The 27842-nt window shown below is 36.9% G+C and overlaps 1 protein-coding gene across 4 annotated transcripts in view; it reads left to right on the top strand.

Moving 5' to 3' along the window:
- Positions 1-27842, top strand: part of VPS13C (vacuolar protein sorting 13 homolog C) — a 182107-nt gene that overhangs the window by 84310 nt on the left and 69955 nt on the right. For all 4 annotated transcript variants that reach the window (XM_028099926.2, XM_028099927.2, XM_028099928.2 and 1 more), the window contains exons 35-43: positions 3209-3317; positions 13965-14101; positions 15884-16040; positions 16649-16719; positions 17209-17268; positions 18389-18551; positions 20370-20486; positions 21778-21881; positions 27190-27357. In XM_028099926.2, coding sequence (XP_027955727.1) covers positions 3209-3317; positions 13965-14101; positions 15884-16040; positions 16649-16719; positions 17209-17268; positions 18389-18551; positions 20370-20486; positions 21778-21881; positions 27190-27357 — 1086 coding nt within the window. The remainder of the gene's footprint in view (positions 1-3208; positions 3318-13964; positions 14102-15883; positions 16041-16648; positions 16720-17208; positions 17269-18388; positions 18552-20369; positions 20487-21777; positions 21882-27189; positions 27358-27842) is intronic.

Below are 27842 nucleotides of genomic sequence, written 5' to 3'. Positions count from 1 at the left end.
TTCTCATTCATCCAGTCTGCTGCTGAACCCTTCTAGGGTATTTTTCAGTTCAGTTTTTTATCTTTAGTTCTCTGACTTCTGTTTGGTACTTTCTTATATTTTATATCTCCTTGTTGAAGTTTCCACTGTGTTCATCCCTTCTTCTCCTGAGTTCAGTGAGTACCTTTATGATCATAACTTTAATTCTTTATCAAAGGTAGATTGCTTATCTCCATATTATTAAGGTGTTTTTCTGAGGTTTTGTATTATTCTCTAATTTGAAAATATTTGTTTCCTCATTTTGCTTGACTTTCTGTGTTCTTATTTATTAGGTGAAACAGCTGCTTTTTTCAGTCTTGAATGAATGGCCTTGTTTAGGTGATGATCCTTCTCTCTCAATCTTGCCATAGCTTATGGTTGTCTCTTGAACTTTTGTGGTTGTTGAAACCACCTGATTTATTATTGGTACGCCCTCATTATTTAGAGTGTATCAAGATCTGTCAGTGGAGGGGCGCCTGGGTGGCTCAGTCACTAAGTGTCTGCCTTCGGCTCAGGTTATGATTCCAGAGTCCTGGGATCGAGCCCTGCATTGGGCTCCCTGCTCAGCGGGAAGCTTGCTTCTCCTGCTCTCACTCCCCCTTTTATATTGAAGGTTCCCTCTCTAGCTCTCTCTCTCTCTCTCTCAAATAAATAATCTTAAAAAAAAAAAAAGATTTGTCAGTGGATCCAAGTGGAGGAATATTATTTAGCACCTAGTTTTTTTTTTAAAGATTTTATTTATTTATTTGAGAGAAAGAATGAGATAGAGCATGGGGGGGGGGTCAGAGGGAGAAGCAGACTCCCTGCTGAGCAGGGAGCCCGATGCGGGACTTGATCCCAGGACTACAGGATCATGACCTGAGCTGAAGGCAGTCACTTAACCAACTGAGCCACCCACGTGCCCAATTTAGCACCTAGTTTTAAGCGGATTGGAAGCCAGACCCTCAGGCAACAGCTTTTAAAATATGCAAATATATACAGTCCTATGGGACTGCAGTCATAATCCCTGCTGGGCTCCAGACTCGGAGATCTGGAGGTGTCCACTGAGCAACAACTGAAAAAATTAGTGTATTGCATTGGTGTATAAATGAGTATATGAACTCCTTTCTGGGAAGTCTTGTCTAGCTGTAATGAGGCCAAGAGGATGGGCAAGGCTAGTGTCTCCCTGTTTTCATACCCTGAAAGCTCCTCCTTAGTCTCTAGATGTGTGGGAAACCTGAAGTCTGTCCCTTAGGCTGATGCTCAAGTTTGAGTGAATAGGTCTTTTTCATAGACTGAGGATGTGCTTCAGTCTGCTGTCTGTGCATTGCCCTGGGGGTGATAACTTGCCAAGAACTGTCTTTCTGATAGTTACGGTCCTGTGGAGCTCTGGAACACCAACGCTCTTGGCTAGCAGGGCCAGGAGATCAAGGGTGTTCACTTTGTGGATTGCACATGCCTGCTGGCTTTAGGAAGACACCTTGTGAGTGTAGGGGGCAGAGCATGCTCCCTGGCTTCAGAAAGGCAGTGGGAAAAATGTCTTGACTGTGTGTGCCCATGAGCTTCAGCAGCAAAACAGGCTAGTGCCTTGTGCGTCTGTGCACTGACTTTAGGCTGGGAGTGGGAAAATGCCGGGACCACTCACCCGCTCCAGCCATGGGTGTGTTGCAACTTCCTGCGCATGCAAACTTTAGCTGGCAAGTGGGAGAACTCCACCACAGTTTTGTTCTCTGGCCCAGCCAGGTTGTGAGACATCACTGCCATTGCCAGTGCACCCCAGCCTCAGCAGGTGTCATGACTGCTCGCCCACTCATCCCAGCAAGGCTCTGGGAGGGTGCCGTGTCTGAGCTCTCCTGTCTCTGCTAGCAGGCCATGTGGAGAGTGCAACTGTGGCATCTGCTAGTGTTGTCAGTCTCCCAGCAGTATTTCAGATGTCTCCTGCTCCTTCAGCCAGTGCCCCCAGATCAGCAAGTGAATTTCCCTCATATGCGGTCTAGGTGCTTTTCAAACTGCTGGTTTTTCACTGGATCTTGGGACAAGCCCTTTAAGAGAGGAGTCTCAGTTTGGGACACCTGGAGGTCAGTCCTGTTGGTTTTCCAAGCCAGACATTCTAGGGGCTTCTCGCTTTGGTGCACATCCCAGGGGCGCGGGTACGCATGGGGAGCACCAACTCCTCACTCCTCCATGAGAAGCAGCTGTCTGGTGAGATACTTCCCTTTTGTGTGACACCACACTGGGGGTAGGCTTTTTTGGGAGACCATGTCTCTCTGCCTCTCCAGCTTATCTCAGTGTGGTCCTTTTATCTTTTGCTTTGAAGAGCAGTTCATCAGGCTTCAGGTCTTTCTCAGAGGAAAATGATCCATATGTAGTTGTAGATTTAGTGTGTACGTAGGAGGTGAGTTCAGGGTCTTCCTATGCCACCATCTTGGACCCCTCTTCATTATTTAATTTTTAAATTTGCTGTATGTACACAATAGCAGAGATCTGTGTGTAAATTATTAGTATATTATATCTCATTTTATATGTTATATACCCCCATACTTTTAATTTTAGGGGTATCTCAGTACCCCTATAGCATTGAGGGCAAAGCTTATTTTTTATATTGAAGGTAGTCTTTTTATTTCATTGGAATTGTTATTTTTAAAAATGTAGAATTTTTGTTTTTTCTGAGTTTGTCACTTTTTTTAAATGATCTGATTTCTTTAATCATTATTATCTTTCCCTATAGTTTATATAAGTTAAGTAGATGGAACTAATACTGATTTATAAATCACCTTTTTTTCTCCAAACATTTTATTATCTTTGAAACCAAAAATATAAAATGAAATAAGTAGTGAAATACTTGAGTGCATAATGAATATATAATTTTTCAGTGTTAAGGTTATTCTTTCTTCAGTGTCTTATAAATAGTAATTTATTATCTATATTAGAATTGTTTCATTTTATTTAGCTATTTTTTAAAGGAATTTTAAAAAAATTTATTTATTTGAGAGAGAGAGAGAGAGAACAAGCAGGAGGGAGGGGGAGAGGGAGAGGGAGAAGCAGACTCCCTGCTGAGCAGGAAGCCCAATGCGGGACTCAATGTCAGGACCCTGGGATCATGACCTGAGCCAACGGCAGATGCTTAACCAACTGAGCCACCCAGATGCCCCTAAAATTTTTCATTTTAAAATGAAACATCTTTATCTTTTCTTTTAATGATATTTCACAGGTTAATCTCAATCAAGAAGATCTTAATCTTTTATTTAGAATACTAGCAGAAAATCTTGGCGAGGCTACTGAAGACTTGAATAAAATGAAACCAGGAGTACAAAAGACAGGTAAGAGACTGACAGTAGGTGGCATAATACACGTATCTATTTATTTTACAATTTAGTAGGGGAAACAGACAATAAAAATGACATAAACAAATATATATTTACAAATTGTGATTTGTATTACCATTAAAAGAAAGAAGATGTTTATTTGTTGAGTAAATATTGCATAAACCTGTAGTTAGAGCTGATGGACTCTCTTTAGTTACGGCAACAGTTGGTTATAGGTTCCGAACTTATTTCTAAGTTGCATTAAATTAGGAGGAACCATAAAGAAGCATTTTAAATCTGGTGGATTCCTGGAATAATTACTGTATGCAAATAAAAACATTCAAAGTTGGCAGTAGGCTATGGTACCACAGTTAATCTGATTTTTAAATTAGGTTTTGTGGTAAAATATCTTTAAGAATGAAAACATTTGATAAATTACACCTCAGCAAAGAAAATACTGAAAAATTGTACTGCAGTAAAAACTCAGAGAATTTAAATTATTAGTTGCAATGGCCTTTTGACTTAAAGGCAAAGTAACTAGCAGACCTGATTTTTAAAACTGTTTATATATGTATATGACATGCACATATAGTCATTTGTTTCAAACAAATGGCACTATCCTATAAATGTGTATATGTGTGTGTATTTCTGCACTTTGCTTTTTTTATTTCAAATAACAGTTTATCTTGGTGTTTATTCTATATCTGTAAATATACTGTGTATAGTTCTGTCTCATCTTTCTAATGGCTGCTTCGTATTAAATTCTCTTGAAGTATTATAATTTATTTAGCAAGTCTGTGTTGATGGACATTTCATATTGTTTTCAGTCTTTCACTCTTATCCATTACATTGAATATCCTTGTCCATACACTTTTACGAGTGCACATATATCTGCAGGGGAAATACCAGGACTTCTTGATTAAAGGGTATTTAATTTTTATTAACTTAATATATGTTAAGTTAATGAATTTAATTAATTTAATTGAACATTTTTGACACCTCTTGCCAGTTGCTCCCCTTAGAACTTGTACTAATTTTGCACTCCCACCAGCTTGTTTTTCTGTATTAAAATTTTTGCTAAATTGCTAAGTGAAAAATGGTATCTCACTATATTTTTATTATTTAAAAAAACTTTTTTTTACTATATTACAGAGCACAAATAGTAGTAAAGAACACAAATCTTAAGTGTACAGTTCAGTGAATTTTCTATGTATAGCTATACCATATAGCTCTTAATCACCATGGTTAATATATAGAACATTTCCAGCTCGCCCCAGAAGGCCTCCCTCTGCCCCTTCCCAATCAGTACCAAACACCCACCCTGCCCTCAAATCCACCCAGAATTAACTGCCATCCTTATTTGTAATACCACAGATAGATTAGTTTTGCCTGTTTTTGAATTTCATATAAATGGAGTCATACAGAATTGACTCTTTGGTTTTTCGCTTCTTTCAGTCATTATTTTGTTTGGGAGATTCCTCCATGTTGTTGCGTGTAGTGGTAGTTGTTCTTTTTAATCCTGTGCATATTTATCATATGAATGCTTTAATATTTATTTTATCCATTCTACCTTTGATTGCAAACATTTGGGTTGTTTCCATTTTTTGACTGTCTTGAATAAAGTTGCTATGAATGTTGTTATACATGTCTTTTGTTATACTTATATACTGTCTTCTTTTGGTTGTATAGCTAGGCTTCACATGTTAGGCTCATTTGTTAGGTTTACTTTTAGCTTCAGTAACTTATGCCATATTATACCAAACGATTTTCTGAATGGTTGTACTAATTTACCAGCAATGTATGTGAGGGTACTAGTTGTTTCACATTCTCACTGGCCCTTGGTATTGTCAATATTTTTAAATTTAGCCATCCTGGCTGATATGCAGTGGTATTTCTATGGTTCTTATTTGTTCCCTGATTACTAATGAAACTGATACCTTTTCATATGCTTACTGGCCATTTGGATATCTTTTTCCATGACATGACTATTCAAATCTATTGACCATTATTTTTATTGAGTTTTTTTTTTTTCTTAGTGTTATATTGGAGTTCTTTGTTCATTCTGGATATGAGCCCTTTGTTGGTTGTGTGTGTTATATGTGTATGTGTTGATATAGGCATAGAAATATCCCTATCTGTGATTTGCTTTTCATTCTTAATTGGGTCCTTTATGAAAAGAATTATTTAGTTGTAATTAACTCCAATATATCATTTTTGAAAGTGATTAGTGCCTTTTATTTCTTAAGAAATCTCTGCCTATTCCAGTAATTATTTTATAAAAGCAAAATATTTGCTAGAATCATTTCCCCTGGATCACACTCTGGAACAGCACTGGAATAAGGTGCTATTAAGAAACCTTACCCTATGTGTTTCTTTCTCAGAGTTAATAATTGACAGCAATGGTTTTCTGGTATGGTTTATGGTACAGGATTCTTGTGTTGGTGATCATAGATAATGTTAACTCCAATAATATTAGTGACTAATGTAATGTTATTGTGGGTTAGTTGAGAGTAATGGCTACTGTGAGACTGATGAGTTAGGACTCTACCATTTGCCATCTGTATGAAGTTGGGTAACGTCCTGAATCTATCTGAACCTCAATCTGCTCATCTGTGAAATGAAGACAATAAAGTTTTTATCTTGAAGGGTTGATATAAAAATGAAGTGAGACAATCCATGTACAGCCCTTAGCATAGTGACCAGCACAGAGGTAAGCAAGTGATAGCTATTACTAGTTTTGTGTATTACAGTTGTGTATTACAGTTGTGTATTACAGTTAGAAAGCAACAAAGTATTGCATTTGTGAGTATGTGATTTTCAGCACAACGGTATCAGTTTCATATAGCTTTACTTTTGGTTTTCTGTATGGTATAAGAGGTTGTAACCATCCCTCCTCTTTTTTTTCTTTTCTAGCTTTAACTCTTGTTATCCGCCTCATGATTTAATCATATCAAACTCTGTTTCCAAAACCTATCATGATGTGCTATCTACAATTTTGCACAATCTCTAATCTTATTCTTGGGTGTCTTCTCTGTATGAGGAGGTCCTTAAGCTCTACCTGAATGATAACTCCCTTATTAAACCTTTCTTGACCTCCCCATAACTATTTCATGTTCTGTATTTTCTTTTTTTATTATTATTATTTTTTAATTTTTTATTGTTATGTTAATCACCATACATTACATCATTAGTTTTTAATGTAGTGTTCCATGATTCATTGTTTGTGCATAATACCCAGTGCTCCATGCGAATGTGCCCTCTTTTAATACCCATCACCAGGCTAACCCATCCCCTAACCCCCTCCCCTCTAGAACCCTCAGTTTGTTTTTCAGAGTCCATCATCTCTCATGGTTCATCTCCCCCTCCGATTTCCCCCCCTTCATTCTTCCCCTCCTGCTATCTTCTTCTTTTTTTTTCTTAACATATACTGCATTATTTGTTTCAGAGGTACAGATCTGTGATTCAACAGTCTTGCACAATTCACAGTGCTCACCATAGCACATACCCTCCCCAGTGTCTATCGCCCAGCCACCCCATCCCTCCCACCCCACCACCACTCCAGCAACCCTCAGTTTGTTTCCTGAGATTAAGAATTCCTCATATCAGTGAGGTCATATGATACATGTCTTTCTCTGATTGACTTATTTCGCTCAGCATAACACCCTCCAGTTCCAGCCACGTCGTTGCAAATGGCAAGATCTCATTCCTTTTGATGGCTGCATAATATTCCATTGTGTATATATACCACCTCTTCTTTATCCATTCGTCTGTCGATGGACATCTTGGCTCTTTCCACAGTTTGGCTATTGTGGACATTGCTGCTATAAACACTGGGGTGCACATACCCCTTCGGATCCCTACATTTGTATCTTTGGGGTAAATACCCAGTAGTGCAGTTGCTGGATCGTACGGTAGCTCTATTTTCAACTTTTTGAGGAACCTCCATACTGTTTGCCAGAGGGGTTGCACCAGCTTGCATTCCCACCAACAGTGTAGGAGGATTCCCCTTTCTCCACATCCCTGCCAACAAGTCATTTACTGACTTGTTAATTTTAGCCATTCTGACTGGCATGAAGTGGTATCTCACTGAGGTTTTGATTTGGATTTCCCTGATGCCGAGCAATGTTGAGTACTTTTTCATGTGTCTGTTGGCCATTTGGATGTCTTCTTTGGAAAAATGTCTGCTCATGTCTTCTGCCCATTTCTTGATTGGATCATTTGTTCTTTGGGTGTTGAGTTTGATAAGTTCTTTATAGATTTTGGATACTAGCCCTTTATCTGATATGTCATTTGCAAATATTTTCTCTCATTCTGTTGGTTGTCTTTTGGTTTTGTGGACTGTTTCTTTAGCTGTGCAAAAGCTTTTTATCTCGATGAAATCCCAAGAGTTCATTTTTGCCCTTGCTTCCTTTCCTTTGGCAATGTTTCTAGGAAGAAGTTGCTGCGGCTGAGGTGGAAGAGGTTGCTGCCTATGTTCTCCTTTAGGATTTTAATGGACTCCTGTCTCACGTTTAGGTCTTTCAACCATTTGGAGTCTATTTCTGTGTGTGGTGTAAGGAAGTGGTCCAGTTTCATTCTTCTGCATGTGGCTGTCCAATTTTCCCAACACCATTTGTTGAAGAGACTGTCTTTTTTCCACTGGACATTCTTTCCTGCTTTGTCAAAGATGAGTTGACCATAGAGTTGAGGGTCCATTTCTGGGCTCTCTGTTCTGTTCCATTGATCTATGTGTCTGTTTTTGTGCCAGTACCATACTGTCTTGATGATGACAGCTTTGTAATAGAGCTGGAAGTCCGGAATTCTGATGCCACCAGCTTTGCTTTTCTTTTTCAACATTCCTCTGGCTTTTCGGGGTCTCTTCTGGTTCCATACAAATTTTAGGATGATTTGTTCCATTTCTTTGAAAAAAGTGGATGGTATTTTGATGGGGATTGCATTGAATGTGTAGATTGCTCTAGGTAGCATTGACATCTTCACAATGTTTGTTCTTCCAATCCATGAGTATGGAACGTTTTTCCATTTCTTTGTGTCTTCCTCAATTTCTTTCATAAGTATTTTATAGTTTTCTTAGTACAGATCCTTTGCCTCTTTGGTTAGATTTATTCCTAGGTATCTTATGGTTTTGGGTGCAATTGTAAATGGGATCAACTCCTTGATTTGTCTCTCTCCTGTCTTGTTGTTGGTGTATAGGAATGCCACTGATTTCTGTGCATTGATTTTATATCCTGCCACTTTACTCAATTCCTGTATGAGTTCTAGGCGTTTTGGGGTGGAGTCTTTTGGGTTTTCCACATGCAGTATCATATCATCTGCAAAGAGTGAGAGTTTGACTTCCTCCTTGCCGATTTGGATACCTTTGATTTCTTTTTGTTGTCTGATTGCTGTGGCTAGGACTTCTAATACTATGTTGAATAGCAGTGGTGATAGTGGACATCCCTGCCACGTTCCTGACCTTAGGGGGAAAGCTCTCAGTTTTTCCCCATTGAGAATGATATTCACTGTAGATTTTTCATAGATGGCTTTTATGATATTGAAGTATGTACCCTGTATCCCTATACTCTGTAGAGTTTTGATCAAGAAAGGATGCTGTACTTTGTCAAATGCTTTCCCTGCATCCATTGAGAGGATCATATGTTTCTTGTCCTTTCTTTTGTTAATATATTGTATCACGTTGATTGATTTGCGGAGGTTGAACCAGCCTTGCAGCCCAGGGATAAATCCCACTCGGTCATGGTGAATAATCCTTTTAATGTACTGTTGGATCCTATTGGCTAGTATTTTGGTGAGAAGTTTTGCTTCCATGTTCATCAAGGATATTGGTCTGTAATTCTCCTTTTTGATGGGGTCTTTGTCTGGTTTTGGGATTAAGGTAATGCTGGCCCATAAAATGAGTTTGGAAGTTTTCCTTCCATTTCTATTTTTTGGAACAGTTTCAGGAGAATAGGTATTAATTCTTGAAATGTCTGGTAGAATTCCCCTGGGAAGCCATCAGTCCCTGGGCTTTTGTTTGTTGGGAGATTTTTGATGACTGCTTTAATCTCCTTAGTGGTTGTAGGTCTGTTCAGGTTTTCTATTTCTTCCTGGTTCAATTTTGGTAGTTGATACATCTCTAGGAATGCATCCATATCTTCCAGGTTATCTAATTTGCTGGCATAGAGTTGCTCATAATATGTTTTTATAATTGTTTGTATATCTTTGGTGTTGGTTGTGATCTCTCTTTCATTCATGATTTTGTTGATTTGGGTCATTTCTCTTTTCTTTTTGATAAGTCTGGCCAGGGGTTTATCAGTCTTGTTAATTCTTTCAAAGAACCAGCTCCTAGTTTCGTTGATCTGTTCTACTGTTCTTTGGTTTCTATTTCATTGATTTCTGCTCTGATCTTTATTATTTCTCTTCTCCTGCCGGGTTTAGGCTTTATTTGCTGTTTTTTTCTCCAGCTCCTTTAGGTGTAGGGTTAGGTTGTATATTTGAGACCTTTCTTGTTTCTTGAGAAAGCCCTGTATTGCTATATACTTTCCTCTCAGGACTGCCTTTGCTGCATCCCAAAGATTTTGAAGAGTTGCGTTTTCATTTTCATTGGTTTCCATGAATTTTTTTAATTCTTCTTTAATTTCCTGGTTGACCCATTCATTCTTTAGTAGGAAGCTCTTTAGCCTCCATGTATTTGAGTTCTTTCCAACTTTCCTCTTGTGATTGAGTTCTAGTTTCAAAGCATTGTGGTCTGAAAATATGCAGGGAATGATCCCAATCTTTTGGTACCGGTTGAGACCTGATTTGTGACCTAGGATGTGATCAATTCTGGAGAATGTTCCATGGGCACTAGAGAAGAATGTGTATTCTGTTGCTTTGGGATGGAATGTTCTGAATATGTCTGTGAAGTCCATTTGGTCCAGTGTGTCATTTAAAGTCTTTATTTCCTTGTTGATCTTTTGCTTAGATGATCTGTCCATTTCAGTGAGGGGGGTTTTAAAGTCCCCCACTATTATTGTATTGTTGTCAATGTGTTTCTTTGCTTTTGTTATTAATTGCCTTATATAATTGGCTGCTCCCATGTTAGGGGTATAGATATTTACAATCGTTAGATCTTCTTGTTGGATAGACCCTTTAGGTAGGATATAGTGTCCTTCCTCATCTCTTATTACCGTCTTTGGTTTAAAATCTAATTTGTCTGATATGAGGATTGCCACCCCAGCTTTCTTTTGGTGTCCATTAGCATGGTAAATGGTTTTCCACCCCCTCACTTTCAATGTGGGGGTGTCTTTGGGTCTAAAATGAGTCTCTTGCAGACAGCATATCGATGGGTCTTGTGTTTTAATCCAGTCTGATGGCGTGTGTCTTTTGATTGGGGCATTTAGCCCATTTACATTCAGGGTAACTATGGAAAGATATGAATTTAGTGCCATTGTATTGCCTGTAAAGTGACTGTTACTGTATATTGTCTGTATTCCTTCCTGGTCCATGCTGCTTTTAGGCTCTCTCTTTGCTTAGAGGACCCCTTTCAATATTTCTTGGAGGATTGGTTTCGTGTTTGCAAATTCCTTTAGTTTTTGTTTGTCCTGGAAGCTTTTTATCTCTCCTATTTTCAATGACAGCCTAGCTGGATATAGTATTCTTGGCTGCATATTTTTCTCGTTTAGTGCTCTGAAGATCTCATGCCAGTCCTTTCTGGCCTGCCAGGTCTCTGTGGATAGGTCTGTTGCCAGTCTAATGTTTCTACCATTGTAGGTTACATATCTCTTATCCCGATCTGCTTTCAGGATTTTCTCTTTGTCTCTGGGACGCGTAAGTTTTACTATTAGATGTCGGGGTGTTGACCTATTTTTATTGATTTTGAGAGGGGTTCTCTGTGCCTTCTGGATTTTGATGCCTGTTTCCTTCCCCACATTAGGGAAGTTCTCTGCTATAATTTGCTCCAATATACCTTCTGCCCCTCTCTCTCTTTCTTCTTCTTCTGGGATCCCAATTTTTCTAATGTTGTTTCGTCTTACCGTATCGCTTATCTCTCGAATTCTGCCCTCGTGATCCTGTAGTTGTTTATCTCTCTTTTTCTCAGCTTCTTTATTTTCCATCATTTGCTCTTCTATATCGCTGATTCTCTCTTCTGCCTCATTTATCCTAGCAGTTAGTGCCCCCATTTTTGATTGCACCTCATTAATAGCCTTTTTGATTTCAACTTGGTTAGATTTTAGTTCTCTTATTTCTCCAGAAAGGGTTTCTCTAATAACTTCCATGCTTTTTTCAAGCCCAGCTAGTATCTTTAAAGTCATTATTCTGAACTCTAGGTCCGACATCGCACTAATGTCCGTATTGAGTAGGTCCCTGGCCAACGGTACTACCTCTTGTTCTTTTTGTTGAGGTGATTTTTTTCATCTTGTCATTTTGTCCAGAGGAGAATAGATGAATGAGAGAACAAAATGCTAACAGGTTAACAACGTCCCCAGAAAATATACTGTAATCTAATCAGAAAAGACCTGCAACCAGGGGAAAAGAAAGGGAAAGAAAGAAAAAAGAAAGAGGAAAAAAAAAAGATAAAAACAAAAACAGAACAAAACAAAACAAAAACAGAATATGATCAAATATGATCAGGCTGGTGCATAGATCAGTGCCACACACTAGATTTTTGGTGTATATTAGTCTGTTAGAAGAAAGTGCCTCCTAAAATTTTAAAGAAAGAAAGATTTATATATGTACAAAATAAGGGTTGATACGATGAAGGGATGGAATATGACTGTAAAGATGAAAATTATAAAAAATTTTAAGGAATTGATGTTTCAAAAAAGAAGAGGATTAAAAAAAAGGAAAGGATGAAAGAAAAAAAAGGGGGGGAGAGAATGTGATCAGGCAGGAGACGAGAACAAAGCCATACACTAGAGATTTAGGGTATATTTTGATATGTTAGAAGAAACTGTATCTCAAAATTTTAAAAAGAGAACAACTTATATATATATCTGCCAAAAATAAGGGTAAGTACTATGAAGGGATAGAATATGACTCTAAAAATGAAAAATAAAAATGTTTTTTTAAAAAAAGGGATTGATAAGATGTTGGTTGAAAAAGGGAAAAAGAAAAACTCAAAAAAAAAACAGTTAAAAAAAATTAACTTTGAAAGACTAATGAATCATGGTACAAAAGCCATGAATTCTATGTGCAGTATTCCCCTAATGGTGGAGTTCTCCCGTTCTCCTTGATCGGTAAACTTGGTTTTGGCTTGCTGCCTGTTCATGCTGATCTTCTGGGGGATGGGCCTGTTGCCGTGGTCCCCAAATGTCTTTGCCGGAGGCGGAATTGCCCCGTCCTTGCTGGTCTGGGCTAAGCAATCTGCTCTGGTTTGCTCTCGGGAGCTTTTGTTCCCTGGAAGCTTTCCGTACAGTGTTGGAGGATGACGGTGAAAATGGTGGCCTCCCAATCTCCGCCCCGGAGGAGCTGAGAACTCAGGGCCCCGCTCCTCATTGCGCCCCCAAAGAAAAGCAGTCTGTCACTCCCGGCTCCCCGGTCTCTGGCCGCACTCCGTGCTCACCCGGCCTGTGACCGAGCATTTCTCTCTGGCACCCGACCCTGTGTGGGGTCTCCAAACCCAGCAGATCCCTGCGGTGCGCTCCCGCGGCACTCCTCCCCGGGGAGGAAGGAGAGTCTCCTTGGATCTGCTGCTGTTGGGTACCTGCTGGAGGAGCAGTGGCCCGACTGTGCTGCAGATCTCAGTTTCTGGCAACCCCGACCGGAGAGCCCGCGCCTCGGCTCCGTCTCTGCAGCCGGCTTCCCCGCTCTGATACCTGGGAGTTCTGCCGCACTCAGGCATCCTCAGTCTTTCTGTGACCCCAAGGGTCCTGAGTCCACACTGTCCTGTCAGGGTTCCACCCCCAGCTCAGCCACTGGAGCGACGTCGTTTAGCGGAGCCGACTTCTAAAAGTTCCAGTTTTGTGCCCCGCGGCTCTATCACTTGCCAGAAGCGGCTGACGGAGGACCCCTCCCCCACCATCTATCCTCCTGAATATCGCCTCGGATTCACTTCACCACATGTCCTACCTTCCAGAAAGTGGTTGCTTTTCTGTTCAGAGAGTTGTTGCTATTCTTTTCGATCTCCTGTTGAGTTCGTAGGTGTTCAGAATGGTTTGATCCCTATCCAGCTGAATTCCTGAGACCAGATGAAATCCAGGTCTCCTGCTCCTCTGCCATCTTGCTCTGCCCCCGCCCCTCATGTTCTGTATTTTCTATAGTCTGTTAACATTTGTCTACTTAATGTGACCAGGCATAGCCTGCTTCTTTTGTTTGTATTTAATTTTATTCTTTTTAAAGATTTTATTTATTTGACACAGAGAGAGCAGAAGTAGGCAGAGTGGCAGGCAGAGGGAGAGGGAGAAGCAGACTCCCCACTGGGCAAGGAGCCTGATGCGGGACTCCATCCCAGGACCCTGGGATCATGACCTGAGCCCAGGGCAGACGCTCAACTAACTGAGCCACCCAGGCGCCCTGTTTGTTTGTATTTTAAATGTATATGTCTCTTCTACTAAACCATAAGCTTTCTAAGGGCTGGATCTATGTATTACTGATTTGTAGATTTTCAGTGCTTTCACAGGTCCAGAGTACTCATACATGTCCTCAGTGAGTATTTATGGAAAAAAATGTGTGGATAGAAGTGAAAGAATTTCTTTTAAACATCTTTAGGTGAAATTAAAGGGCCACTTGAAACCTCTACAGCAAAACAAGATGTACATGCTTCCCAAGGTACTTTAACAGCTGGAATGGAAGAAATGAGATCTGCAGACATCATTAATGTGCTGCTGAATTTTGAAATCAAAGAGGTGTGTAATTTTCATCTGTTTCTGTAAAGTGAATAAATAAAAGATATTTGGAATTACCTCTACTAAAACTCATAGATTATTGATATCGATGAAAAAATCTTAATGTAGGCTATTTATAATTTGTATGTAGTAGCAGTGCAGTTTGTAGTAAATTTGAGAGTTTATGAAAGATGAGTTATATTTGGGGTATACGATATTTCAGAGAGAACATGGTAGCATGTGTCCTGTAACATGCTTTTCCCAAATGATTTTAGGACACTTGGGGTGTAGCTTGCTTTGGATTTCATGAAAGTCAGGAAAGGGAAGTAGTGACAGAGTAATCCTTTGCAAATTTTAGAAACCCTTAATAGAATAAAACACAGTATGTCTACATGTTTTAAATATTATATTACTACTGTCTGCTTTCCATCTGCAGATCTTTGAGGAAAGATTAAATGGATTTTCCTCTTCTGTATTCACACATTAATATTCATTGCATGTGCTAAGTGCTGAGGATACAGAGTTAAAAGGCAGAGACTCTGAACTCTTAACAAGAAAACAAACAATTAAAATTTTGTAAGTGCTCCCATTAAAAATGTGCCTGAGGAGCTTGTGGCTGTGATAGTAAGGAGGGGGCATCTAAGCAGGCTGAGACTGTCAGGGAAGATTTTCTGGAGGAAGTGACATTTGAGATGAGCTTTTAAGGAAGAGTAAGTTCTGAGAAAAGGGGATCAGGAAAGGGGCTGGGGCAGTGTTAAGGTGTGAGTATAGGACAAAATGTAGTAGATAAAGGGACTTGCAAGAACTTCCTGCAAAATCCCTTTGTCATTAATAGTAGAGGTTATGTTCTTCCTCTGAGTTAAAAATAACAAACTTGAAAACAAATGGGTTCTACTTTTCTTATCTGAAACATGCTTTGCAACTAATTTCTTTCATCTTAAAACTTTACTGTTTTTCTGGTTAATATTAGTTATTGAAGATACATAAGCTTTAATAATTGAAGCATTGATGTATCATTCTATTTGCAAATGGGCTTCATTAACATATGTGCATAGAAAACCCATAAGCTGTTTTTCATATCATTTGTAATAAATATTATTACAGTTCCATTCCCTGAGGACTAGGGAAATAGGGGAGGCAATTTGCATTCCCCAAGCCAATACTTGACACTGAAGACATTTTTGGTTTTCACTATCTGGGGAGAGGGAGCTGCTGACAACCAGCGTGAGAGGCCAGCATTACCACTAAACATCCTACAGTGCACAGGTCTGCTTCCTCACTGCAAAAAATTATCCAGCCCAAAATGTCAGTGGTGTCAAGCTTGAGAAATCTTGCCTTAGGATTAGTATAAAAGTTGACCGTTTATTGTATAGGCTTCCAGATGAAAGGCTGTCCATCAGACTAGAACTTCTGGGAATTAGGCAGAACTACTTTTTTTTTTTTTTAATTTTGCCTTGACAATCACTAGATTATAGTGGTGGTGTTTCAAAAATGTGAACAAGTAAATGTACCTGCTCGGCAGGGAGCCTGCTTCTCCCTCTCCCGCTCCCCCTGCTTGTGCTCTCTCTCTCTCTATCTCTCTGTTAAATAAATAAATAAATAAAATCTTTAAAAAAAATAATTCAAATAAATGTACCTTCCAAAGTAAATAACACTAGGCAATTTTCCAGGCACAAATAGTGGTACACATCTTTACATTGTATGAATATTTTTATTACATCACTCTGGATGGTTATGAAATTGTTGACTTACCTTCATTGTATATAAGTGGAATTGTTTGTGGTAATACTGGGCCTTTTCTAGGTTGTGATTACTTTGATGAAAAAAGCAGAAAAGGAAGGAAGGCCTTTATATGAACTTAATGTCCTGCAGCTTGGGATGAAAGCTAAAGTTAAACCCTATGACCTGACTGCTAAAGCTTATCTAAAAAAAATTAGTATGCGATGCTTTGAGTTCCCTGGTAAGTGTGAATTATAGTCTGTGTAAATTATTCATGTTATAGGCAGTGGTCCCTACCTTTTTGTCAATAGTAAGCACATTTATTAATGTCATCATAATTAGTTAATTTAATTTATTACCTTGATAAAAAGGAATTTGATATTTAAAAATTTATTATCTACGTAGTTGCCATAAAGTAAGAATATATCTCTATATATATCTATATTTAGCATAAAGTAGAATATATTCAAATCCATTTTTTAACATGCATTAAGCCAACTTTTAAAGTTGCTATGGATGTTTAAAGTTTATAGGAACTCTATGGGGTAACTTTAAGTAAAGCAAACATATTGAGAATAATCCCTAGCTTATGTATTTTATAGCTTTGTTCTTCAATATATTCTTTCTGATTTATTCAAATGAATAATACCAGTAGTACAAATGTTACAAAAGTTATAATTGACTGGTGCTGGTTTTTTTTTTTCAATTTTTTAATGGAGTTTTTTTTTTCCAAAGCCACTTTTATCGAGGTATGATTAGTATACGGTAAAATTCTGTTTTAAAGTACATTTGAAATGTTTGAAAGACTTACTGGAGCTGCCCTGTGTTTTTTACTTTTCGACTCTGCAGGAGAGCCACTTCACATTATTAACTCTTCTAATGTAACTGAGGAGCCCCTGCTGAAAATGTCACTGACAAAGGTACCTGGTTTCCTTCTAGGATTCTTTAATATTTGAATATATAAAGTTATATAATTCTCCTATATTTAGTATTTCAATTTTCCCCCCCCAAAATTTTTCATTCTAAAGCTCATGGATTGTAGTGAATTATGCAAGCACCCAACAATAACCTTGTGAATTACCCTTATATTGTTGAATAAGTGGGTGTACAAAGTTCTTTGGTAATCCGAATTTGTTATAATCTAGATATGCTAGCATTTTTCCCTACCTTTGGCATTTAATACTAAGTAGGATAAGGAATTTGAGTTTTTGCTTCTATAGGATATAGAACATTATATGCTTATAATGTTTTCATAGCATACTTTGAAAAGTAGAGAATATATATATGCATATATATGTATGTACGTGTATATATACCTATGTATGTAAGTGTATATATATATATATTTTTTTCAATGTGTGAATTCTTGGTGTTTTCAACCCAGTGGTTTAATCTTTAACTATTTCTAGGCAGACAGCGATGGACCAGAATTTAAAACCATTCATGACAATACCAAACAGAGACTGAAGGTAAATATTTTCTAATTCACTATAAGACAATGTTGTATTAATGATAAAATCTAGCTTTATAGCCATCCTCTGTCTCCGCATCCTCACCAACAAATAATATACTATTTAAGGGAATTTTATACATGGTTATTTGGCCTACTGTTGATGGATGTATTAAACATTTGAATTATATATTGGCTTTAGGAATAGAATAAAATTAACGATGAAGCTAATAGCATGGCTCAGTACAGATATTGCTTACAATACATTTGAGCTTATATAGTCTGTCTTGGACCCATCTGAAATGTGATTGACCTAAGGCCTCCTAATACTTCCCATATCTTTTCTTAAAACCCACCAATTAAGGTCAGAATTAGAGTTAGGCATGAGGGGGGCAGAGTGTTTGTTTATTGTCTGGTTGAGATTAACACTGTAAGAATGAGTTCTTTCTTTAAAAAAAAAAAAAGGACCAAGTCTGTGATTCATCAGTCTTACACAATTCACAGCGCTCACCATAGCACATACCCTCCCCGATGTCTGTCATCCAGCCACCCCATCCCTCCCACCCCCCACCACTCCAGCAGCCCTCATTTTGTTTCCTGAGATTTAGAATTCCTCATATCAGTGAGATCATATGACACATGTCTTTCTCTGATGGACTTATTTCACTTAGCATAATACCCTCTGGTTCCATCCATGTCGTTGCAAATGGCAAGATTTCGTTATTTTTGATGGCTGCATAGTACATTATATATTAAAAAAAAAAAGTAGGGAAAATGAAGGGGGGGAAATCAGAAGGGGAGACGAACCATGAGAGACGATGGACTCTGAGAAACAAACTGAGGGTTCTAGAGGGGAGGGGGGTGGGGGGATGGGTTAGCCTGGTGATGGGTATTAAAGAGGGCACGCTCTGCGTGGAGCACTGGGTGTTATGCACAAACAATGAATCATGGAACACTACATCAAGAACTAATGATGTATGGTCATTAACATAATAAAATAAATTTAAAAAAAAAGACCTTAATTGATCTTTTCTTAAACGAATTATTCTTCAACATATACTTACTTGTTTGTGTTTGAATCTTAACACAAAAATGTCACCATAGCTGAAATCTGTCTTTCTAATTGTTCATTATCTTAGGTTTCATTTTCATCCTTAGACTTAGTACTTCATTTGGAAGCTTTACTGTCCTTCATGGATTTTTTATCATCTGCTGTTCCATCCTCTGAACCTTCCTCTTCTGAGAAGGAATCTCAGCTGAAACTACTTGCGGGGGAGTCCAGAAGTATCGTTGTCAAAGCTGGTATTAACTTTTGAGTCGTGGTCTAATACTTTGTCTGAACTTTTAATAATCATATGATAACTTATATTTTCAAACTAAGACAAATATTTAGCACCTTAATATCACAGCTGCTCTGACAGATTGTTATTTTTCAAAAGAGAGCAAATTTTATCCCTGTGGTAGGGACAGGATAATTTTGTGAGGGATTTAAAATAAATTTTTAATATTAATCATGTATTTGTATTTGATTTCACTGTCAACCTTTTATGGAAAATAAAGTTGTATGGACTTTGCATTGATATGTCTGCAGCCTTCACTTCAGTGCAAGTGAGAACAGAAGAAATTAAAATATGAATAAAGTCATGCATAGTACAAAGGCCCATTTCTGTCAGTCACATAAACCCACCGGGTGCTCAACAATTTTAAATGCTTTGCGGGTCACAAAAGGAAGAAGATCATGGAAGATAAAGACTCACTTTGGTTTCTAACCAAAACTGAGTTTAAATCACACACACATACGGGATGTTCCTCAAGCATATGGCTTGTGCTATGAATTAGATATGATGTTATCCTGAGTGAACATGCACCTATTTTTAAGCCAAATGTCATTTAAATTATTTTTCTTTCATATTACATGGTATGAATATCTAACATCTAGTAATTTAATTTTCAGACCATTACCTGTTTGAGTGATTTGTATTACTGACATCTTTAAAGCGTAAAACTCTTAGTAGTATTAGATCTGATATAAAGATCAGATTTTTTTTTGACCAGGGATCAGAGCGATACTTTTCCTGTAAACTAGAGTTAAAGAGTTTTATTGTTGTCTTTAATGTACTTGCTGTATTAATATCTGTGGAAATGCCTCTTTATGTAACATGCATATATACATACATGTGCACACACAGTTGAATAAATGAAAGAGCAATGTTTAAGTTCACAGTAAACTACAAAAATTACTAATCCAAAGAAACAGTTTTCCAGTTATGCTGTGTAGTTGATTTTAATGGTTTGATTAGAGTTTTTATGGTTTGATTTACATCTTTTTTTTTTTTTAAGATTTTTTATTTATTTGAGAGAGAGAATGAGAGAGAGTGCGCATGAGAGGGGGAAGGGTCAGAGGGAGAAGCAGACTCCCCGCTGAGCGGGGAGCCCGGTGCGGGACTCGATCCCGGGACTCCAGGATCATGACCTGAGCCGAAGGCAGTCGCTCAACCAACTGAGCCACCCAGGCGCCCTGGTTTGATTTACATCTTAAGGGAAAAAAAAATCCCTGTTATCACCTTGGTGATTAAGGACTAATGTCCTGTGCTTTTACAGTATTATAGGAAAAGGTCTGTTTCCCTCAGGCAAGACAGATCTCTAGAAAAATATGTCCTAAATTTATCAGTTAAGACTTGGACCAATGTAGATTAAGGGAATCGATTTGATTGTGATTCTTATACATACACACACACACACACACACACACACACACGCACATACACACACACGCACTATAAATTTTTTTGTATTTTTTTTAACTCAGCCCTTTATGTTTATGTCTCATAGATCTAAATCTTTTTTCCCAGAAGAAAAATTATAGGAAAGTTTCCATCTAGCAAATTGTGTTTTCAAGGTGCTATTAAAGGTTGCCTTTATTCTTAAGTTGGAGAGGAATATGCTAGTTTCTGATTGGCATTTGAAAATTGAGTCAAAATCCATATGAATTATATGTTATCTTAATGGAAGCCTTTTTGATTCTTAGTTCATAATGTACTTTTTGTGAATTTTACATTGTTTAGTCTGTTAATAGCATCTTTGCACTTCGCTAATCACAAGCTTTCTATTATTTTTCAGTATCCAGCAGTACTTCTGAAGATGATGTGTTTGATTTAAAGGTCATAGCTGAATTAAATGCATTTAATATCTTTGTCTGTGATCAGAAGTGTAACATTGCAGATATTAGAATACGTGGTAAGTAATGATATTCCTTGGTGTAGGTATTTCTGTTTGTTTACATAGACCTCCAGGAAGAGTGAGCTTGTGTATGGTAGATTTCTTATGAGTCATTGTTTTGTTTACTTATATTGAAGACTTGCAGAAACTTTTCAAAGATGTACTTTGAAATGGTAGACATGAATTTGTTATGATTCACAGCTGACATGAAACATTTCTTATGTATTTTTCAAATTTTAGAATAAATCTAAGGCTTAATTGCTTATGTTCCTTTTGTATTTTCAGAATAAAATACAAAAGAGAAACTGAGAAATTAATATCACAGCACCTCACTAAATAAAGAAAATGTTACTATGTTTATTTTCCTTGTCTTTTGTACATACATAGCGTCAGACTAGAAGTACCTAAAAGAAATTTTGTGTTACTCATCATCAGCTTGGTAAAAAGATAGGTTCATATTATACCATGGGTTCTTGAACCAATCTGCCAAGATTCAAGGTTTGGCTCTAACACCTATTAGCTGACCTTGAGAAAATTAATTAACCTTTCTGAATCTTAGTTCCCTATGGAGGTAGTTGTAATAATTATTCATGGGATTGTTGTGATACTTATGACAATTATTTGTAGGATTATATATGCATTTACATATATTTAGAAAAGTGGTACATAGTAAGCACTTGAGAAAAGATTAAAAATAAGTACTGTTCAACAAATATTACTAAGTATTTCATCAGTGGCATGGTATTAGATTGAGCTTATTACTTGTTCTTAGCTGTAGGCATTCTCTTTTACTGAGGAGCTGTTTTAGAAATCATTATGGCTTTAGAGATTATGAGAATAACCAAAATTTTTTTGGATAGAAAGATTCTATTTTATATGTAGTTTTTTGTAGAATGACTATTTATTCATCAAATTATATTCATTTATGCTCCATTATCAGAGCATTAATTTTCATAATAAATGCTTGTGAGATAGCTGTTTAAGAAATAGTGTGTGTCTTCCTCTATGACCACTTATGATCTTGCCAATGCACAGGATATTTGTTTGGAGACCTGTGATTGATTCTCTTTGAAATTCAGTTTCTTTTGTCTTTAAAATTTCCACTTTTATGTATGAAATACCTGTAGCACTTAAAGATATTGTAATCCTTATTAGGCATCTCATACATAGAAGTTGATACCTTTACTATGTGTAATAGTAATTATATTCATTCTCTATCTTGGTAGTATATTTTTTAACTTGATTAAATACCACTGAATCGGTTCACTTGGATTGGGTGAAAAGTTTGTAAATGTTATGTTTCCCGTAGGAATGGATGCCTCTCTTTCTGTGAAGCCAAAGAAGACTGACATGTTTGCCAGACTTAAGGATATAGTAATTACGAATGTTGATTTGCTGTCCATTCACAAAAAGGTAATTAAAAAATAGGTTTCAGGGAAAGGAGGCTGTTCAAGATGTCAGGGAAGGAAGATCCTGAACTCACCTCCCCTACAGCCGTAACAGTTCTATAGCTACAAATGAGATAATTTTCTCTGAAAAAGTCTTGAAAACTAGATGAACAGCACCTTCACAACAAAAGATAAAAGGGCCACATCAAGATGTGTGGGAGAGGCAGAGATATACTCTTGCTGCCATAGCTTGCAGGCACCCATAGCATACACAGGCGATGCCCCAGGAGTGCCTGGCTCTGGTGTCCAGGTGGGATTGTGCTTCCGGGCCCTATTGGTCATGTCCTGTTCTGTTCAAGGCCACCCCTTCAGTGGGAAAGGTAGGTCTTTCACCTAATACATAGAAACAAACACAGAGAATCAAGCAAAATGAGGAGGCAGAGGAATGTGTCCAAATGAAGACAAAGGCAAACCTCAAAAAAACCCTTAATGAATCGGTGATAGTTTTCCTGATAAAGTGTTCAAAGTAACGGTCATAGTGATGCTCACCAAACTCAGGAGAAGAGGGGATGAATAGAATGGGAACTTCAACAAAGAGATACAAAATACATGAAAGGACCAAACAGAAGTCATAGAGCCTAAGAATACAATAGCTGAATTAAAAAATACCCCCCCAGCGGGGCTCAGCAACAGACTGGGTGAAGCAGAACAGATCAGTGGGCTGGAACACAAAACAATGGAATTTACCCACACAGAGCAGCAGAGCAAAAAAAGAAAATTAAGAAAAAAAGATGATAACTGAAAGGACCTATGAGGCAACATGAAGTAGAATAATATCCACCTTATAGGAATCCCCAAAGGAGAAGAGAGAAAGGGACAGAAAATCTATTTGAAGAAATAATGGTTGAAAACTTCCCTAAACTGGGAAAGGGACTATCCCCGAAAGTTCCAAATAAGATGAACACCAAGACACATTTTAATTAAACTGTCAAAAATTAAAGAGAATTTTAAAAGCAGCAAGAGAAAAAGAACTTGTTAGTGTACCAAGAAAACCACATAAGGCAGTCAGCAGATTTTCAGCAGAAACTTTGCCAAACCAGAAAATGGCATGACATGTTCAAAGAACTGAAAGGAAAAAACTTTCAACCAAGAATACTCCACCTGGTAAGGCTATCATTTAGAATAGAAGGAGAGAGAAAGAATTTTTCAGACAAACAAAAGCCAAAGAACTTGTAACGATTAACTGGACTTACAAGAATGTTAAAGGGACTTTTTCTAGCTGAAAAGAAATGGCACTAATTAATAACAAGCATATGAAAATAAAAATCTTACTGGAAAAAAATATATAGTAAAGGGTGGATTAACAACTTCTTAAAGCTAGAATGAAAGTTAACAGACAAAAGTAAAAATAGCTATGGTTATAATTAGTTTATGGATACAAAGGATAAAAAGGTATAAAATGTGACATAAAAAAATATAAAATGGGGGGGAGACAGTAAAAATGTGGAGTTTTGGAATGTATTCAAATTTAAGTTTCTGTCAACCAAACAGGCTGTTATCCACATAGGATGTTTTATGTGAACTTCCAAGGTAACCACCCAGCAAAACTTACAGTAAATGCACAAAAGAAAATAAGGAAGGAATGTAAATAAAACACTAAAGGAAATCATCAAACCACAAGGGAAGTGAGACTCCATCAAAAAGCTGTTAGAGCTAATAAATGAATTCAGTAAAGTTGCAGGATACAAAATTAGCATACAAAAATCTGTTGCATTTCTATACAGTAATAATGAACTATCAGAGAATTTAGGAAAACAATCCCATTTACAGGTGCATCATAAAGAATAAAATATCTTGGAAAAAAATACCTAGGAATAAATTTAACCAAGTAGGTGAAAGACCTGTACACCGAAAACTGTGAAACATTGTTGAAAGAAATTGAAGAAGACACAGATAAATGGAAACATATTTCATGCTCATGGATTGAAATAATTAATATTGTTAAATTGTCCATACTAAAAGCATTCTACAGACTGTGTGCAATTCATATCAAAATTCCAGTGGCATCTTTCACAGAAATAGAACAATTCTAAAATTTGTATGAAAACACAAAAGACCCCAAACAACCAAAATGATCTTCAGAAAGAACAAAGCCAGAGATCTCATGCTCCCTGATTCAAACTATTCTACAAGGCTATGGTAATCAAGAGTATGGTATTGGCATTAAAACAGACATAGATCAATGGAACAGACTAGAAAGCCCAAAAATAGACCCATGTACATATGGTCAATTAATTTTCAACAAAGGAGGCAGGAATATACAGTGGGGAAAGGGCAGTCTTTTTAGTAAATGTGTTGGACAGCTACATGCAAAAGAATGTAATTGTCAATTAAATGGGACAGCTACATATAAAAGCATGAAACTGGACCGCTGTCTTTACACCATATAACAAATTTAATTCAAAATGGATGAAAGACTTGAATATAAGACCCAAATCTAATACTCCTAGAAGAAAACATACATGGCAAGGTCCCTGACATTGGTCTTAGCTAAGATGTTTTCTTAGATCTGACTCCAAAGGCAGGAGCAACAAAAGCAAAAATTTTAAAATGTGACTACATGACACTAAAAAGCTGTATAGCAGAGGAAGCCATCAGTATATCAAAAAAGCAGCCTACTGAATGGGAGAAGATTTTGCAAATCATGTATCTGACAAACAGTTAATATCTAAAATATATAAAGAACTCATACAACTGAATATCCAAAAAACCAAACAATCTGGTTAAAAAATGAGCAAAGGACCTGAATAGGCATTTTTGCAAAGAAGACATATAGGTTGCCAACAGGCACATGAAAAGATGCTCCGCATCACTAATCACTAGGGAAATGAAAATCAAAAGCACAATGAAATACCACCTTACATCTGTCAGAATGGCTTTTATCAAATAGATATGAAATAACAAGGGTTGGTGAGGATGTGGAGAAAAGGGAACTCTCATGCCCAATTGGTGGGAATGAAAATTGGTACAGCCACTATGGAAAACAATATGGAGGTGCCTCAAAAAATTAACGAAAGAACTTTCATATGATCCAGCAATTCCACTTCTGAGTATCTGTCTGAAGAAAACAAAAACACTAATTTGAAAAGATACATCACCTCTGTGTTTATTGCAGCATTATTTACAATAACCCAGGTGTGGAAACAACCCCAAGTGTCCATCAATAGATGAATGGATAAAAAAGATGTGGTGTATATATACAATAGAATATTACTCAGCCATAAAAAAGAATGAAGTCTTGCCATTTGTGACAATATGGATAGAGCTTGAGGTTATTATGTTAAATGATATAAGTCAGACAGAGCAGGACAAATATGGTATGATTTCACTTACAAGCAGAAACTAAAAACCAAAACAAAAACCTTAGACTACTAGCAAATAGAGTAGTGGTTGTCAGAAGGAAAGGTACTGGGGAGATGAAATAAGTGAAGGGGATCAAAAGGTACAAACTTCCAGTTATAAAATAAATATGTCATAGAGACAAAGTATAGCATGGGGCATACAGTCAGTAATATTGTATGAACTTTGTATGGTGACAGGTGGTAACTAGACACTCTGGTGAGTAATTTGCAATGTATACCAATGTCAAATCACTATGTTGTACACGTGAAACAAATACAGTATTTTATGTCAGTTATACTTCACTTAAAAAAAAAAGAAAAAGGAAAACCAGTTACACTCCAAAATAAGATGCCATTATCCCCATGAAAATTTGGGTTAAATATTAGAAGATACTTCACACAGAAAGATTATGAATGGTCATAAAGAATATTAAGGATGTTCAACAACACTAGTTATCAGGTAAATGTAAATTAAAGCCACAAGGAGATACATACCCATTTCAGGGGCTACATTAAAAAAAAATGACAATACAAGATAAACCCTTAATGAGAAAAAAAAATGACAATATCACCTATTGGCAAGGATTGTAGCAACTGGAACTTATGTTGCTGGTGGGACTGTGTAATTATATAATCACTTTGGAAAATAGTTTCAGAGTTTCTTAGAGAACCCAATATTACCATATAACTCAGCAATTCCAGTCCTGTGCATTTCCCCAAGAGAAATGAAGACACATGTCCACGGAAATCTTTGAACATGAACATTCATAACAAGTTTGTAATCATAACCCCAAACTGGAAACAATCCAAATGCCCATCCAGAGAGGAATGGGTAAACAAACTGTGGCATATCCAAACAGTAGAATACTACTCAGCTATAAAAAGGGAAAAAAAATAGTGATACTATTTATGTAATGGGGTGAATCTCAACATGCTTAATGAGAGAAGGCAGACACAGAAGAGAACATATCCTTTGATTCCACTTACATGAAGCTCTAGAAAAGACTAATTTAGTAAGTGAAAGCAGATCAGTAGTTGTTTGGATCTGGGTTTGGGGGAGGGTCAGGGATTAGCTGAAGGGGAGGGGCTCAAAGGAACTTTTTGGGGTGATGGGATATTCTATATCTTGTTTTGGTGGTATTTACATGGGTGGTATAAATTTGTCAAAATTTCTCAACGTTTATACTTAGGAAATGAATGCATTTTATTATATGCAAACTATACCTTAAAAAGTTAATTTAAGAATAATTATTTCACAAAAAATTAGAATGTACAGATTAATAGAAACCAAAAAAACAAACAGGAAAAAATGCTTTTTAATGAAAAGTAATTTCTGTATTGAAATTTACTTTTGGGACGCCTGGGTGGCTCAGATGGTTAAGTGTCTGCATTCAGCTCAGGTCATGGTCCCAGGGTCCTGGGTTCCAGTCCCATATCAGGCTCCTTGCTCAGTGGGGAGCCTGCTTCTCCCTCTCCCTCTGCCCCTCCCTCCTGCTTGTGCATGCTGTCTCTCTCTCTCTTTCTGACAAAAAAATAAAATCTTAAAAAAAAAAAGAAATTTAGTTTTGATTTTTGTGTTTAAAATGCCTTTATTCATTTGTTCATTATATATTCATTAATTGTTATGTGTCAGGTAGTTTGTTAGGGATTGGCCATGAATATGGTTATTCTGTGCTTTCACATGGTGTATAGACTATGTGATTTATAAGTTATGTCTGACCAATTAAGTGATTGATACTTTCATTGATCAAAACAATTTTTGTAGAAATAGGAAAAAGTTTTATTAAGTATAATCTTTTAACACTTTATTGAAGGTTGAATTTAAATGGTGCTTCATATATCAAGGATTTTTTAATAAGGGAACTTTTTTATAATACAGCTCTTTTGATATAGCTCTTTTCCTGTAATAACCAGTTAATTTAATACTTTTAGGCTGTCTCTATTTTGGGAGATGAAGTCTTTAGGTTCCAAATGACTCTTTATCCAGATGCTACAGAAGGAAAGGCCTATGCTGATATGTCTAAAGTAGATGGGAAACTTAGTCTCAAAGTGGGTTGTATCCAGATTGTTTATGTTCATAAATTCTTCATGTCTCTTTTGGTAAGTTTATTTTTAAATGTATTTGTTTCTCATGGAGACCTAAATATTTTTGCCTATACATTTGAACCTAGATAGTCAAAATATTTACTAATAGGGCTGTGTAATAAATACCCAGATGCTGAACAGAATATTATAGTGAAGGAAATCCTTTACATGATGGATAACCAAATGAATTTTTGTTATTATTGTTACCATTCTTTCACATTTCCATAGTTATATAATTTAAAAGTACTTTTTTGATGTTTAATTTAGGTATTTTCAGTGTTGTTTTATGAAATACCCTTAAAGGTATTTAGCTAAAAGATTTTTTTTTATGAAGGAATTTACAACTTTTGATTATAATTGTGATCAACAAGGCCATAAAATTATTTTCTTTTAATTATTTCCATGTAAATGTCATGGGCTGAAGAGTTTTAAACTGTTCGTGCCTTTTAGCAGGGCTGTTATTCAAGGCTTATAAGTCATGGATTTCTACCTAAACCATG

This window comes from Eumetopias jubatus, unplaced genomic scaffold (genome assembly GCF_037043125.1).
Source record: "Eumetopias jubatus isolate StellerSeaLion01/CBP00866 unplaced genomic scaffold, mEumJub1_p1.0 scaffold_7, whole genome shotgun sequence".
NCBI classification, from domain to species: Eukaryota; Metazoa; Chordata; class Mammalia; order Carnivora; family Otariidae; genus Eumetopias; species Eumetopias jubatus.
The sequence above is the reverse complement of the archived record's forward strand: the minus strand, read 5'-3'. Positions and strand labels throughout refer to the sequence as shown.